General features: G+C 54.4%; 1 protein-coding gene across 9 annotated transcripts in view; it reads left to right on the plus strand.

Moving 5' to 3' along the window:
* The window catches only part of ALS2CL (ALS2 C-terminal like), a 97017-nt gene that overhangs the window by 17116 nt on the left and 64795 nt on the right, over nucleotides 1-15106 (plus strand). For 8 of the 9 annotated variants that reach the window (XM_072154537.1, XM_072154536.1, XM_072154544.1 and 5 more), the window contains 5 exons: nucleotides 4422-4569; nucleotides 4845-4953; nucleotides 5834-6011; nucleotides 8782-8847; nucleotides 13579-13741. In XM_072154537.1, the coding sequence (XP_072010638.1) occupies nucleotides 4471-4569; nucleotides 4845-4953; nucleotides 5834-6011; nucleotides 8782-8847; nucleotides 13579-13741 (615 nt within the window). In that variant the 5' untranslated portion in view covers nucleotides 4422-4470. The remainder of the gene's footprint in view (nucleotides 1-4421; nucleotides 4570-4844; nucleotides 4954-5833; nucleotides 6012-8781; nucleotides 8848-13578; nucleotides 13742-15106) is intronic. The other variant, XM_072154542.1, reaches the window with a different exon arrangement.

Genomic DNA, 15106 nt, shown 5'->3' on the forward strand with positions numbered 1-15106 from the left:
CCATCCCCCTCGTACTGTGGCCCCCCGTCCTCCATCCCCCTCGTACTGTGGCCCCCCGTCCTCCATCCCCCTCGTACTGTGGCCCCCCGTCCTCCATCCCCCTCGTACTGTGGCCCCCCGTCCTCCATCCCCCTCGTACTGTGGCCCCCCGTCCTCCGTCCCCCTCGTACTGTGGCCCCCCGTCCTCCGTCCCCCTCGTACTGTGGCCCCCCGTCCTCCGTCCCCCTCGTACTGTGGCCCCCCGTCCTCCGTCCCCCTCGTACTGTGGCCCCCCGTCCTCCGTCCCCCTCGTACTGTGGCCCCCCGTCCTCCGTCCCCCTCGTACTGTGGCCCCCCGTCCTCCGTCCCCCTCGTACTGTGGCCCCCCGTCCTCCGTCCCCCTCGTACTGTGGCCCCCCGTCCTCCGTCCCCCTCGTACTGTGGCCCCCCGTCCTCCGTCCCCCTCGTACTGTGGCCCCCCGTCCTCCGTCCCCCTCGTACTGTGGCCCCCCGTCCTCCGTCCCCCTCGTACTGTGGCCCCCCGTCCTCCGTCCCCCTCGTACTGTGGCCCCCCGTCCTCCATCCCCCTCGTACTGTGGCCCCCCGTCCTCCATCCCCCTCGTACTGTGGCCCCCCGTCCTCCATCCCCCTCGTACTGTGGCCCCCCGTCCTCCATCCCCCTCGTACTGTGGCCCCCCGTCCTCCATCCCCCTCGTACTGTGACCTCCCGTCCTCCATCCCCCTCGTACTGTGACCTCCCGTCCTCCATCCCCCTCGTACTGTGACCTCCCGTCCTCCATCCTCCTCGTACTGTGACCTCCCGTCCTCCATCCTGCCCATACTGTGGCCTCCTGTCCTCCATCCTCCCCATAATGTGGCCTCCTGTCCTCCATCCTCCTCATACTGTGGCCTCCTGTCCTCCATCCTCCTCATACTGTGACCTCCTGTCCTCCATCCTCCTCATACTGTGGCCTCCTGTCCTCCATCCTCCTCATACTGTGACCTCCTGTCCTCCATCCTCCTCATACTGTGGCCTCCTGTCCTCCATCCTCCTCATACTGTGGCCTCCTGTCCTCCATCCTCCTCATACTGTGGCCTCCTGTCCTCCATCCTCCTCATACTGTGGCCTCCTGTCCTCCATCCTCCTCATACTGTGGCCTCCTGTCCTCCATCCTCCTCATACTGTGGCCTCCTGTCCTCCATCCTCCTCATACTGTGGCCTCCTGTCCTCCATCCTCCTCATACTGTGGCCTCCTGTCCTCCATCCTCCTCATACTGTGGCCTCCTGTCCTCCATCCTCCTCATACTGTGGCCTCCTGTCCTCCATCCTCCTCATACTGTGGCCTCCTGTCCTCCATCCTCCTCATACTGTGGCCTCCTGTCCTCCATCCTCCTCATACTGTGGCCTCCTGTCCTCCATCCTCCTCATACTGTGGCCTCCTGTCCTCCATCCTCCTCATACTGTGGCCTCCTGTCCTCCATCCTCCTCATACTGTGGCCTCCTGTCCTCCATCCTCCTCATACTGTGGCCTCCTGTCCTCCATCCTCCTCATACTGTGGCCTCCTGTCCTCCATCCTCCTCATACTGTGGCCTCCTGTCCTCCATCCTCCTCATACTGTGGCCTCCTGTCCTCCATCCTCCTCATACTGTGGCCTCCTGTCCTCCATCCTCCTCATACTGTGGCCTCCTGTCCTCCATCCTCCTCATACTGTGACCTCCTGTCCTCCATCCTCCTCATACTGTGACCTCCTGTCCTCCATCCTCCTCATACTGTGACCTCCTGTCCTCCATCCTCCTCATACTGTGACCTCCTGTCCTCCATCCTCCTCATACTGTGACCTCCTGTCCTCCATCCTCCTCATACTGTGACCTCCTGTCCTCCATCCTCCTCATACTGTGACCTCCTGTCCTCCATCCTCCTCATACTGTGGCCTCCTGTCCTCCATCCTCCTCATACTGTGGCCTCCTGTCCTCCATCCTCCTCATACTGTGGCCTCCTGTCCTCCATCCTCCTCATACTGTGGCCTCCTGTCCTCCATCCTCCTCATACTGTGGCCTCCTGTCCTCCATCCTCCTCATACTGTGGCCTCCTGTCCTCCATCCTCCTCATACTGTGGCCTCCTGTCCTCCATCCTCCTCATACTGTGGCCTCCTGTCCTCCATCCTCCTCATACTGTGGCCTCCTGTCCTCCATCCCCCTCATACTGTGCCCCCCTGTCCTCCATCCTCCTCATACTGTGGCCTCCTGTCCTCCATCCTCCTCATACTGTGGCCTCCTGTCCTCCATCCTCCTCATACTGTGGCCTCCTGTCCTCCATCCTCCTCATACTGTGCCCCCCTGTCCTCCATCCTCCTCATACTGTGGCCTCCTGTCCTCCATCCTCCTCATACTGTGGCCTCCTGTCCTCCATCCCCCTCATACTGTGCCCCCCTGTCCTCCATCCTCCTCATACTGTGGCCTCCTGTCCTCCATCCTCCTCATACTGTGGCCTCCTGTCCTCCCTCCTCCTCATACTGTGGCCTCCTGTCCTCCATCCTCCTCATACTGTGGCCTCCTGTCCTCCATCCTCCTCATATTGTGGCCTCCTGTCATCCCCTGTTCCTGGGTATGAAAACTTTGTCAATACCTTTCCTTGTTCGCCAGCACTCCTGCTTCTTCTCCCTGGGTTCTTAAATGACAGAGGAGGGGGCGGGGCCACCCAAGGGAGGACCTACCTCCACACGTCTCTAACCAGTAGAGCACAGCACAGAGCTGTGGAGGCACCAGACATCCTGGTCTCAGCTTTGCTCTCCAGTGAGTCGGGTGGGGACCAGGAGCCAAAACACATGGGACATTCTCCCAACTGTGCGGGATGGTGGTACAGTCTTGAATTTTAGGCACTGTCCCACCATCTGTTTGGAAGCTATGCCTACCCCTCTCTCTCCCCCCAGAGTGAGCAGCAGCATTACATGACCCCCCCCCCAGAGTGAGCAGCAGCATTACATGACCTCCCTCCCCCTCCAGAGTGAGCAGCATTACATGACCTCCCTCTCCCTCCAGAGTGAGCAGCAGCATTACATGACCCCCCCCAGAGTGAGCAGCAGCATTACATGACCCCCCCCCCAGAGTGAGCAGCAGCATTACATGACCCCCCCCCAGAGTGAGCAGCAGCATTACATGACCTCCCCCTCCAGAGTGAGCAGCATTACATGACCTCCCTCTCCCTCCAGAGTGAGCAGCAGCATTACATGACCTCCTTCTCCCTCCAGAGTGAGCAGCATTGCATGACCTCCCTCTCCCTCCAGAGTGAGCAGCAGCATTACATGACCTCCCTCTCCCTCCAGAGTGAGCAGCAGCATTACATGACCCCCCCCCCCCAGAGTGAGCAGCAGCATTACATGACCTCCCTCTCCCTCCAGAGTGAGCCGCAGCATTACATGACCTCCTCCTCCCTCCAGAGTGAGCAGCATTACATGACCTCCCTCTCCCTCCAGAGTGAGCAGCAGCATTACATGACCTCCTTCTCCCTCCAGAGTGAGCAGCATTGCATGACCTCCCTCTCCCTCCAGAGTGAGCAGCAGCATTACATGACCTCCCTCTCCCTCCAGAGTGAGCAGCAGCATTACATGACCTCCCTCTCCCTCCAGAGTGAGCAGCAGCATTACATGACCTCCCTCTCCCTCCAGAGTGAGCAGCAGCATTACATGACCTCCCTCTCCCTCCAGAGTGAGCCGCAGCATTACATGACCTCCTCCTCCCTCCAGAGTGAGCCGCAGCATTACATGACCTCCTCCTCCCTCCAGAGTGAGCAGCATTACATGACCTCCTCCTCCCTCCAGAGTGAGCAGCATTACATGACCTCCCTCTCCCTCCAGAGTGAGTAGCAGCATTACATGACCTCCTCCTCCCTCCAGAGTGAGCCGCAGCATTACATGACCTCCTCCTCCCTCCAGAGTGAGCAGCATTACATGACCTCCTCCTCCCTCCAGAGTGAGCAGCATTACATGACCTCCCTCTCCCTCCAGAGTGAGCAGCAGCATTACATGACCTCCTTCTCCCTCCAGAGTGAGCAGCATTGCATGACCTCCCTCTCCCTCCAGAGTGAGCAGCAGCATTACATGACCTCCCTCTCCCTCCAGAGTGAGCAGCATTACATGACCTCCCTCTCCCTCCAGAGTGAGCAGCAGCATTACATGACCCCCCCCCCCCAGAGTGAGCAGCATTACATGACCTCCCTCTCCCTCCAGAGTGAGCAGCATTACATGACCCCCCCCCCAGAGTGAGCAGCATTGCATGACCTCCCTCTCCCTCCAGAGTGAGCAGCATTACATGACCTCCTCCTCCCTCCAGAGTGAGCAGCATTACATGACCTCCATAGTAAGCAGGGATTAGTGATCCTTGTGCCTGTTACACTGTGACGACCTCTGCTGACCTCCTGCTTCTACTCTTCTCTATCCTCAGTGGATGGATTTCTGACCCCCCCCCATGCTGAACCCGAGGACCCTCCGCCATGTCCAGGCCCAGCGCCACCTCACTGTCCCGGAGGCTGGCCCGGCGTGACCCCGCCAGTAAGGAGGTCAGGAGGCCTCTAGATGAGTCCAACATGAAGGTAAAACTTTTGTAAAACTTTTGTCCCTCCTCAATATTCGGCCGCCCCCCCCCCGACTCATGTCCCTTCAGAGGGAGGAGACTCCATGGCCTCCTCCTCCTGATTTACATTGGCTTTACTCTAGTCACATCCAGAGCTGCATCCAAACATGTACAGCACATACTCCTGACCGCAGCTCTGGGTGTGAGTGGAGCAGAAGAGGAAAGCTTATAGATATAAAGTTCTGACTTCCGGCCCAGGAGTCGCCTGTAACGTTATATAATAATCCCCTGCAGAACCTCCTGCGCACCGAAAGACAAAGTCTCCTCCAATCAGAAGAGGAATTCTTATCCTCCCTGTCCCAGATCAACAGCATCGTCCTGAACCCCATGTTACAGGCCACAGGTAAGTGATAAGCCCCACCCACAGTAGTCAGAGCCCCGCCCCCTGCCTGTATATCCCGTGTGAGAGGTAGTCACAGCCCCGCCCCCTGCCTGTATATCCTGTGTGAGAGGTAGTCACAGCCCCGCCCCCTGCCTATATATCCTGTGTGAGAGGTAGTCACAGCCCCGCCCCCTGCCTGTATATCCCGTGTGAGAGGTAGTCACAGCCCCGCCCCCTGCCTGTATATCCTGTGTGAGAGGTGGTCACAGCCCCGCCCCCTGCCTGTATATCCTGTGTGAGAGGTGGTCACAGCCCCGCCCCCTGCCTGTATATCCTGTGTGAGAGGTGGTCACAGCCCCGCCCCTGCCTGTATATCCTGTGTGAGAGGTGGTCACAGCCCCGCCCCCTGCCTGTATATCCTGTGTGAGAGGTAGTCACAGCCCCGCCCCCTGCCTGTATATCCTGTGTGAGAGGTAGTCACAGCCCTGTCCCCTGCCTGTATATCCTGTGTGAGGAGTAGTCACAGCCCTGTCCCCTGCCTGTATATCCTGTGTGAGAGGTAGTCACAGCCCCGCCCCCTGCCTGTATATCCTGTGTGAGGGGTAGCCCCGCCCCCTGCCTATATATCCTGTGTGAGGGGTAGTCACAGCCCCCGCCCCCTGCCTGTATATCCTGTGTGAGAGGTAGTCACAGCCCCGCCCCCTGCCTGTATATCCTGTGTGAGAGGTAGTCACAGCCCCGCCCCCTGCCTGTATATCCTGTGTGAGAGGTAGTCACAGCCCCGCCCCCTGCCTGTATATCCTGTGTGAGAGGTAGTCACAGCCCCGCCCCCTGCCTGTATATCCTGTGTGAGAGGTAGTCACAGCCCCGCCCCCTGTATATGACAGTCTCTATTCTCCAGATGACTCGGGGGGAGGTTGCCTGCAGCTGCTGCAGAACCTCTCTGTCGCTTTCCTCGGGGTCTGGGATGTGACTGCAGAAAATTATCAAACACTAAAGAGAAGACACAAAGAAGAAGCGGAAATGAAGGAGATTCACATCATCACAGAAGAGGCGCCGCTGCTCCAGGCGTACACCAGGTGACCCCCAGGACGTATCACACGGGGGAGGATTAGATACACAGCTCAGCAGTATCACACAGGAGAGGATTAGATACACAGCTCAGCAGGCAGTATCACACAGGAGAGGATTGGATACACAGCTCAGCAGTATCACACAGGATAGGATTAGATACACAGCTCAGTCAGTATCACACAGGACAGGATTAGATACACGGCTCAGCAGACCGTATCACACAGGATAGGATTAGATACACAGCTCAGCAGTATCACACAGGATAGGATTAGATACACAGCTCAGTCAGTATCACACAGGACAGGATTAGATACACGGCTCAGCAGTATCACACAGGAGAGGATTAGATACATAGCTCAGCAGTCAGTATCACACAGGATAGGATTAGATACACAGCTCAGCAGTCAGTATCACACAGGACGGGATTAGATACACAGCTCAGCAGTATCACACAGGACAGGATTGGATACACAGCTCAGCAGTATCACACAGGATAGGATTAGATACACAGCTCAGCAGGCAGTATCACACAGGATAGGATTAGATACACAGCTCAGCAGTATCACACAGGAGAGGATTGGATACACAGCTCAGCAGTATCACACAGGAGAGGATTAGATACACAGCTCAGCAGACAGTATCACACAGGATAGGATTAGATACACAGCTCAGCAGTATCACACAGGAGAGGATTGGATACACAGCTCAGCAGTATCACACAGGACGGGATTAGATACACAGCTCAGCAGTATCACACAGGAGAGGATTAGATACACAGCTCAGCAGTATCACACAGGAGAGGATTGGATACACAGCTCAGCAGTATCACACAGGATAGGATTAGATACACAGCTCAGCAGTCAGTATAACACAGGACAGGATTAGATACACAGCTCAGCAGACAGTATCACACAGGAGAGGATTAGATACACAGCTCAGCAGACAGTATCACACAGGAGGGGATTAGATACACAGCTCAGCAGACAGTATCACACAGGAGGGGATTAGATACAGCTCAGCAGTCAGTATCACACAGGAGAGGATTAGATACACAGCTCAGCAGACATTATCACACAGGAGAGGATTGGATACACAGCTCAGCAGACAGTATCACACAGGACAGGATTAGATACACAGCTCAGCAGTCAGTATAACACAGGACAGGATTAGATACACAGCTCAGCAGACAGTATCACACAGGAGAGGATTAGATACACAGCTCAGCAGACAGTATCACACAGGAGGGGATTAGATACACAGCTCAGCAGACAGTATCACACAGGAGGGGATTAGATACACAGCTCAGCAGACAGTATCACACAGGAGGGGGTTAGATACACAGCACAGCAGACAGTATCACACAGGATAGGATTAGATACATAGCTCAGCAGACAGTATCACACAGGATAGGATTAGTTACACAGCTCAGCAGTATCACACAGGATAGGATTAGATACACAGCTCAGTCAGTATCACACAGGAGAGGATTAGATACACAGCTCAGCAGTATCACACAGGAGAGGATTGGATACACAGCTCAGCAGTATCACACAGGAGAGGATTGGATACACAGCTCAGCAGTATCACACAGGAGGGGATTAGATACACAGCTCAGCAGTATCACACAGGAGAGGATTAGACACACAGCTCAGCAGGCAGTATCACACAGGAGAGGATTAGATACACAGCTCAGCAGACAGTATCACACAGGAGGGGATTAGATACACAGCTCAGCAGGCAGTATCACACAGGAGGGGATTAGATACACAGCTCAGCAGACAGTATCACACAGGAGAGGATTAGATACACAGCTCAGCAGACAGTATCACACAGGAGAGGATTAGATACACAGCTCAGCAGGCAGTATCACACAGGACGGGATTGGATACACAGCTCAGCAGTCAGTATTACACAGGATGGGATTAGATACACAGCTCAGCAGGCAGTATCACATAGGATAGGATTAGATACACAGCTCAGCAGACAGTATCACACAGGAGAGGATTAGATACACAGCTCAGCAGACAGTATCACACAGGAGGGGATTAGATACACAGCTCAGCAGGCAGTATCACACAGGACAGGATTGGATACACAGCTCAGCAGTCAGTATCACACAGGATGGGATTAGATACACAGCTCAGCAGTCAGTATCACACAGGATGGGATTAGATACACAGCTCAGCAGTCAGTATCACACAGGATGGGATTAGATACACAGCTCAGCAGTCAGTATCACACAGGATGGGATTAGATACACAGCTCAGCAGTCAGTATCACACAGGATGGGATTAGATACACAGCTCAGCAGACAGTATCACACAGGATAGGATTAGATACACAGCTCAGCAGTATCACACAGGAGAGGATTAGATACACAGCTCAGCAGTATCACACAGGATAGGATTAGATACACAGCTCAGGAGTATCACACGGGAGAGGATTAGATACACAGCTCAGCAGACAGTATCACACAGGATAGGATTAGATACACAGCTCAGCAGTATCACACAGGAGGGGATTAGATACACAGCTCAGCAGTATCACACAGGACAGGATTGGATACACAGCTCAGCAGACTGTATCACACAGGATAGGATTAGATACACAGCTCAGCAGTCAGTATCACACAGGATGGGATTAGATACACAGCTCAGCAGTATCACACAGGAGGGGATCAGACATTTGCACATGTATAATGTAACCTTTAGGTTGTGTCTCACATGTCGCTCACAGCAGCGCAGAGTATTTTGTGGAATCTTCTGTCTCCTGTAGATACGTCGCAGCATTTACAGATTTCCTGGTGATGAAGGGATGTGAGCGAGCGGCGAAACAATCCAGGTGAGAGACCCCCGAATCCCTCCATTACTAATACCCATCTATAGCGCCGTCATATTCCATAGCGCGGTACAAATCAGTAACAGCCATATAGGGGGAGGGCCCTGATCACAAGAGCTTACAGTCTATGAGGATGAGGGGGGGGGACAAGAGCTTACAGTCTATGAGGATGAGGGGGTGACACAAGAGCTTACAGTCTATGAGGATGAGGGGGGGGGGACACAAGAGCTTACAGTCTATGAGGATGAGGGGGTGACACAAGAGCTTACAGTCTATGAGGATGAGGGGGTGACACAAGAGCTTACAGTCTATGAGGATGAGGGGGTGACACAAGAGCTTACAGTCTATGAGGATGAGGGGGTGACACAAGAGCTTACAGTCTATGAGGATGAGGGGGTGACACAAGAGCTTACAGTTTATGAGGATGAGGGGGTGACACTAGAGCTTACAGTCTATGAGGATGAGGGGGTGACACTAGAGCTTACAGTCTATGAGGATGAGGGGGGACACAAGAGCTTACAGTCTATGAGGATGAGGGGGGACACAAGAGCTTACAGTCTATGAGGATGAAGGGGGACACAAGAGCTTACAGTCTATAAGGATGAGGGGGTGACACAAGAGCTTACAGTCTATGAGGATGAGGGGGTGACACAAGAGCTTACAGTCTATGAGGATGAGGGGGGGACACAAGAGCTTACAGTCTATGAGGATGAGGGGGGGGGGGCACAAGGGCTTACAGTCTATGAGGATGAGGGGGAACATAAGAGCTTACAGTCTATAAGGATGAGGGGGTGACACAAGAGCTTACAGCCTATGAGGATGAGGGGGGGGGGGACACAAGAGCTTACAGTCTATGAGGATGAGGGGGTGACACAAGAGCTTACAGTCTATGAGGATGAGGGGGGACACAAGAGCTTACAGTCTATGAGGATGAGGGGGGGGGACAAGAGCTTACAGTCTATGAGGATGAGGGGGGGGGACAAGAGCTTACAGTCTATGAGGATGAGGGGGTGACACAAGAGCTTACAGTCTATGAGGATGAGGGGGGGGGGACACAAGAGCTTACAGTCTATGAGGATGAGGGGGTGACACAAGAGCTTACAGTCTATGAGGATGAGGGGGTGACACAAGAGCTTACAGTCTATGAGGATGAGGGGGTGACACAAGAGCTTACAGTCTATGAGGATGAGGGGGTGACACAAGAGCTTACAGTTTATGAGGATGAGGGGGTGACACTAGAGCTTACAGTCTATGAGGATGAGGGGGTGACACTAGAGCTTACAGTCTATGAGGATGAGGGGGGACACAAGAGCTTACAGTCTATGAGGATGAGGGGGGACACAAGAGCTTACAGTCTATGAGGATGAGGGGGGGACACAAGAGCTTCCAGTCTATGAGGATGAGGGGGGACACAAGAGCTTACAGTCTATGAGGATGAGGGGGTGACAAGAGCTTACAGTCTATGAGGATGAGGGAGGACACAAGAGCTTACAGTCTGTGAGGATGAGGGGTGACACAAGAGCTTACAGTCTATGAGGATGAGGGGTGACACAAGAGCTTACAGTCTATGAGGATGAGGGAGGACACAAGAGCTTACAGTCTATGAGGATGAGGGAGGACACAAGAGCTTACAGTCTATGAGGATGAGGGGTGACACAAGAGCTTACAGTCTATGAGGATGAGGGGTGACACAAGAGCTTACAGTCTATGAGGATGAGGGGGGGCACTAGAGCTTACAGTCTATGAGGATGAGGGGGTGACACAAGAGCTTACAGTCTATGAGGATGAGGGGGTGACACAAGAGCTTACAGTCTATGAGGATGAGGATGAGGGGGGGACACAAGAGCTTACAGTCTATGAGGATGAGGGGGGGACACAAGAGCTTACAGTCTATGAGGATGAGGGGGTGACACAAGAGCTTACAGTCTATGAGGATGAGGGGGTGACACAAGAGCTTACAGTCTATGATGATGAGGGGGTGACACAAGAGCTTACAGTCTATGAGGATGAGGAGGTGACACTAGAGCTTACAGTCTATGAGGATGAGGGGGGACACAAGAGCTTACAGTCTATGAGGATGAGGGGGGACACAAGAGCTTACAGTCTATGAGGATGAGGGGGGACACAAGAGCTTACAGTCTATGAGGATGAGGGGGGACACAAGAGCTTACAGTCTATGAGGATGAAGGGGGACACAAGAGCTTACAGTCTATAAGGATGAGGGGGTGACACAAGAGCTTACAGTCTATGAGGATGAGGGGGTGACACAAGAGCTTACAGTCTATGAGGATGAGGGGTGACACAAGAGCTTACAGTCTATGAGGATGAGGGGGGGCACTAGAGCTTACAGTCTATGAGGATGAGGGGGTGACACAAGAGCTTACAGTCTATGAGGATGAGGGGGTGACACAAGAGCTTACAGTCTATGAGGATGAGGATGAGGGGGGGACACAAGAGCTTACAGTCTATGAGGATGAGGGGGGGACACAAGAGCTTTCAGTCTATGAGGATGAGGGGGTGACACAAGAGCTTACAGTCTATGAGGATGAGGGGGTGACACAAGAGCTTACAGTCTATGATGATGAGGGGGTGACACAAGAGCTTACAGTCTATGAGGATGAGGGGGTGACACAAGAGCTTACAGTCTATGAGGATGAGGAGGTGACACTAGAGCTTACAGTCTATGAGGATGAGGGGGGACACAAGAGCTTACAGTCTATGAGGATGAGGGGGCACACAAGAGCTTACAGTCTATGAGGATGAGGGGGGGACACAAGAGCTTACAGTCTATGAGGATGAGGGGGGACACAAGAGCTTACAGTCTATGAGGATGAAGGGGGACACAAGAGCTTACAGTCTATAAGGATGAGGGGGTGACACAAGAGCTTACAGTCTATGAGGATGAGGGGGTGACACAAGAGCTTACAGTCTATGAGGATGAGGGGGGGACACAAGAGCTTACAGTCTATGAGGATGAGGGGGGGGGGACACAAGAGCTTACAGTCTATGAGGATGAGGGGGGACACAAGAGCTTACAGCCTATGAGGATGAGGGGGGGGGGGACACAAGAGCTTACAGTCTATGAGGATGAGGGGGTGACACAAGAGCTTACAGTCTATGAGGATGAGGGGGGACACAAGAGCTTACAGTCTATGAGGATGAGGGGGTGACACAAGAGCTTACAGTCTATGAGGATGAGGGGGGACACAAGAGCTTACAGTCTATAAGGATGAGGGGGGGACACAAGAGCTTACAGTCTATGAGGATGAGGGGGTGACACAAGAGCTTACAGTCTATGAGGATGAGGGGGGGACACAAGAGCTTACAGTCTATGAGGATGAGGGGGGGGGGCACAAGAGCTTACAGTCTATGAGGATGAGGGGGTGACACAAGAGCTTACAGTCTATGAGGATGAGGGGGGGGGGGACACAAGAGCTTACAGTCTATGAGGATGAGGGGGTGACACAAGAGCTTACAGTCTATGAGGATGAGGGGGGGACACAAGAGCTTACAGTCTATGAGGATGATGGGTGACACAAGAGCTTACAGTCTATGAGGATGAGGGCTGACACAAGAGCCTACAGTCTATGAGGATGAGAATGAGGGGGGCACACAAGAGCTTACAGTCTATGAGGATGAGGAGGACACAAGAGCTTACAGTCTATGAGGATGAGGGGTGACACAAGAGCTTACAGTCTATGAGGATGAGGAGGACACAAGAGCTTACAGTCTATGAGGATGAGGGGAACACAAGAGCTTACAGTCTATGAGGATGAGGGGGTGACACAAGAGCTTACAGTCTATGAGGATGAGGGGGTGAAACAAGAGCTTACAGTCTATGAGGATGAGGGGTGACACAAGAGCTTACAGTCTATGAGGATGAGGGGAACACAAGAGCTTACAGTCTATGAGGATGAGGGGGTGACAAGAGCTTACAGTCTATGAGGATGAGGAGGTGACACAAGAGCTTACAGTCTATGAGGATGAGGGGGTGACAAGAGCTTACAGTCTATGAGGATGAGGGAGGACACAAGAGCTTACAGTCTGTGAGGATGAGGGGTGACACAAGAGCTTACAGTCTATGAGGATGAGGGGTGACACAAGAGCTTACAGTCTATGAGGATGAGGGGGGGACACAAGAGCTTACAGTCTATGAGGATGAGGGGTGACACAAGAGCTTACAGTCTATGAGGATGAGGGGGGGGGCACTAGAGCTTACAGTCTATGAGGATGAGGGGGTGACACAAGAGCTTACAGTCTATGAGGATGAGGGGGTGACACAAGAGCTTACAGTCTATGATGATGAGATGGTGACACAAGAGCTTACAGTCTATGAGGATGAGGGGTGACACAAGAGCTTACAGTCTATGAGGATGAGGATGAGGGGGGGACACAAGAGCTTACAGTCTATGAGGATGAGGGGGGGACACAAGAGCTTACAGTCTGTGAGGATGAGGGGAGGACATTGTGCTACTGATAGATCTTGCCCTTTGTGTTGCATCCAGGTAGATCAGTTAATGAATGAAGGATTGGATACTATTATATAATATTTGGGATATAACTGAACCTCTCACCGGTTGATCTTATGCCCGGGACTTGCAGACCCATAAATAGCAGAGGTTACACCTCCTGCAGGGGCTGCCACGCAGCTTTCCTAGTCTCCTGCATACAATGTAGCAGTGATGGTCATGTGTCATGTGAACGCGTCCTGAGATTTGCTGTTTTTATCTTCAGCAGCTACTGGAAGGGCAATAAGAAGCTCGTCCTGCAGCTGATTGGGGAGCGATCGGAGACCCCCACCCATGTGATGCTGCAGAGGGTCCTCATTGAGCCGTTCAGGAATCAGGTGCAGCAGTACTCACTGCTGCTGTCCCGGCTGACCGCAGCCTTCTCACAGGTACATCATGCCTTCTGCTCCATTCACACCCAAAGCTGCAATACCTATTGAGTGAATGTCCTGCTGCAGGAAGTTGGGAGTGGTAGTCCCCTGGAGGCTGGGAGTGGTAGTGCTTTCTGGCACACTATGGCACCAGTATTATGCTGTGTCTCTAGTCACACCCAGTGCTGCTAGGATTGACGGATAACCTTACACTCTAGTCACACCCAAAGCTGACGTGAATGATCGCTCCTCACTGCAGGTGCATGTATGAGGAGTGTGTGGCTGGTGACGGCGCCCCCTGCTGTTAGGATAAGCATACCTCCCAACCGTCCCGTTTTTGACGTGACAGTCCCGTTTTTTGGGCTCTGTACACGCGTCACGGGCGGTTGGGAGAATGTCACGGATCCCCCCCCTCTCCCCCGCTTTGTCCCGCCTCCTCCTCGCCCCGTAGATAAGAGCTGCAGAGCAGCGGAAGCATCGGAGCCAGGAGGAGGCGGGACCAGCCCCTGCTACCTCCTCACATGATGAAGTCATGTGAGACTGTAGCTCCGCCCCCGGCTGGCCCCGCCCCCTCCGCGAGTCAAGTCGGAGCCCGGGAGAAGGAGGTAAGAACCTGAGAGGACCTGAGAGGACAGGGGGCTACAGGAAGAGGCACTGCAGGGCACTGTTGAAGGCTGCTGGGGGACAGGAGGAGGCTACTGGGGGGCAGTGAAGGCTACTGGGGGACAGGAGGAGGCTACTGGGGGACAGTGGAGGCTAATGGGGGACAGGAGGAGGCTACTGGGGGGCAGTGAAGGCTGCTGGGGGACAGGAGGAGGCTACTGGGGGACAGTGAAGGCTACTGGGGGACAGGAGGAGGCTACTGGGGGACAGGAGGAGGCTACTGGGGGACAGTGGAGGCTACTGGGGGACAGGAGGAGGCTACTGAGGGGCAGTGAAGGCTGCTGGGGGACAGGAGGAGGCTACTGGGGGACAGTGGAGGCTACTGGGGGACAGTGGAGGCTACTGGGGGACAGTAGGAGGCTACTGGGGGACAGTGAAGGCTGCTGGGGGACAGGAGGAGGCTACTGGGGGACAGTGGAGGCTACTGGGGGGCAGTGGAGGCTACTGGGGGGCAGTGGAGGCTGCTGGGGGACAGGAGGAGGCTACTGGGGGACAGGAGGAGGCTACTGGGGGACAGGAGGAGGCTACTGGGGGACAGGAGGAGGCTGCTGGGGGACAGGAGGAGGCTGCTGGGGGACAGGAGGAGGCTGCTGGGGACAGGAGGAGGCTTCTGGGGGACAGTGAAGGCTGCTGGGGGACAGGAGGAGGCTGCTGGGGGACAGGAGGAGGCTGCTGGGGGACAGGAGGAGGCTTCTGGGGGACAGTGAAGGCTGCTGGGGG

This window comes from Engystomops pustulosus, chromosome 5 (genome assembly GCF_040894005.1).
Source record: "Engystomops pustulosus chromosome 5, aEngPut4.maternal, whole genome shotgun sequence".
In the NCBI taxonomy this organism is placed as follows: Eukaryota; Metazoa; Chordata; class Amphibia; order Anura; family Leptodactylidae; genus Engystomops; species Engystomops pustulosus.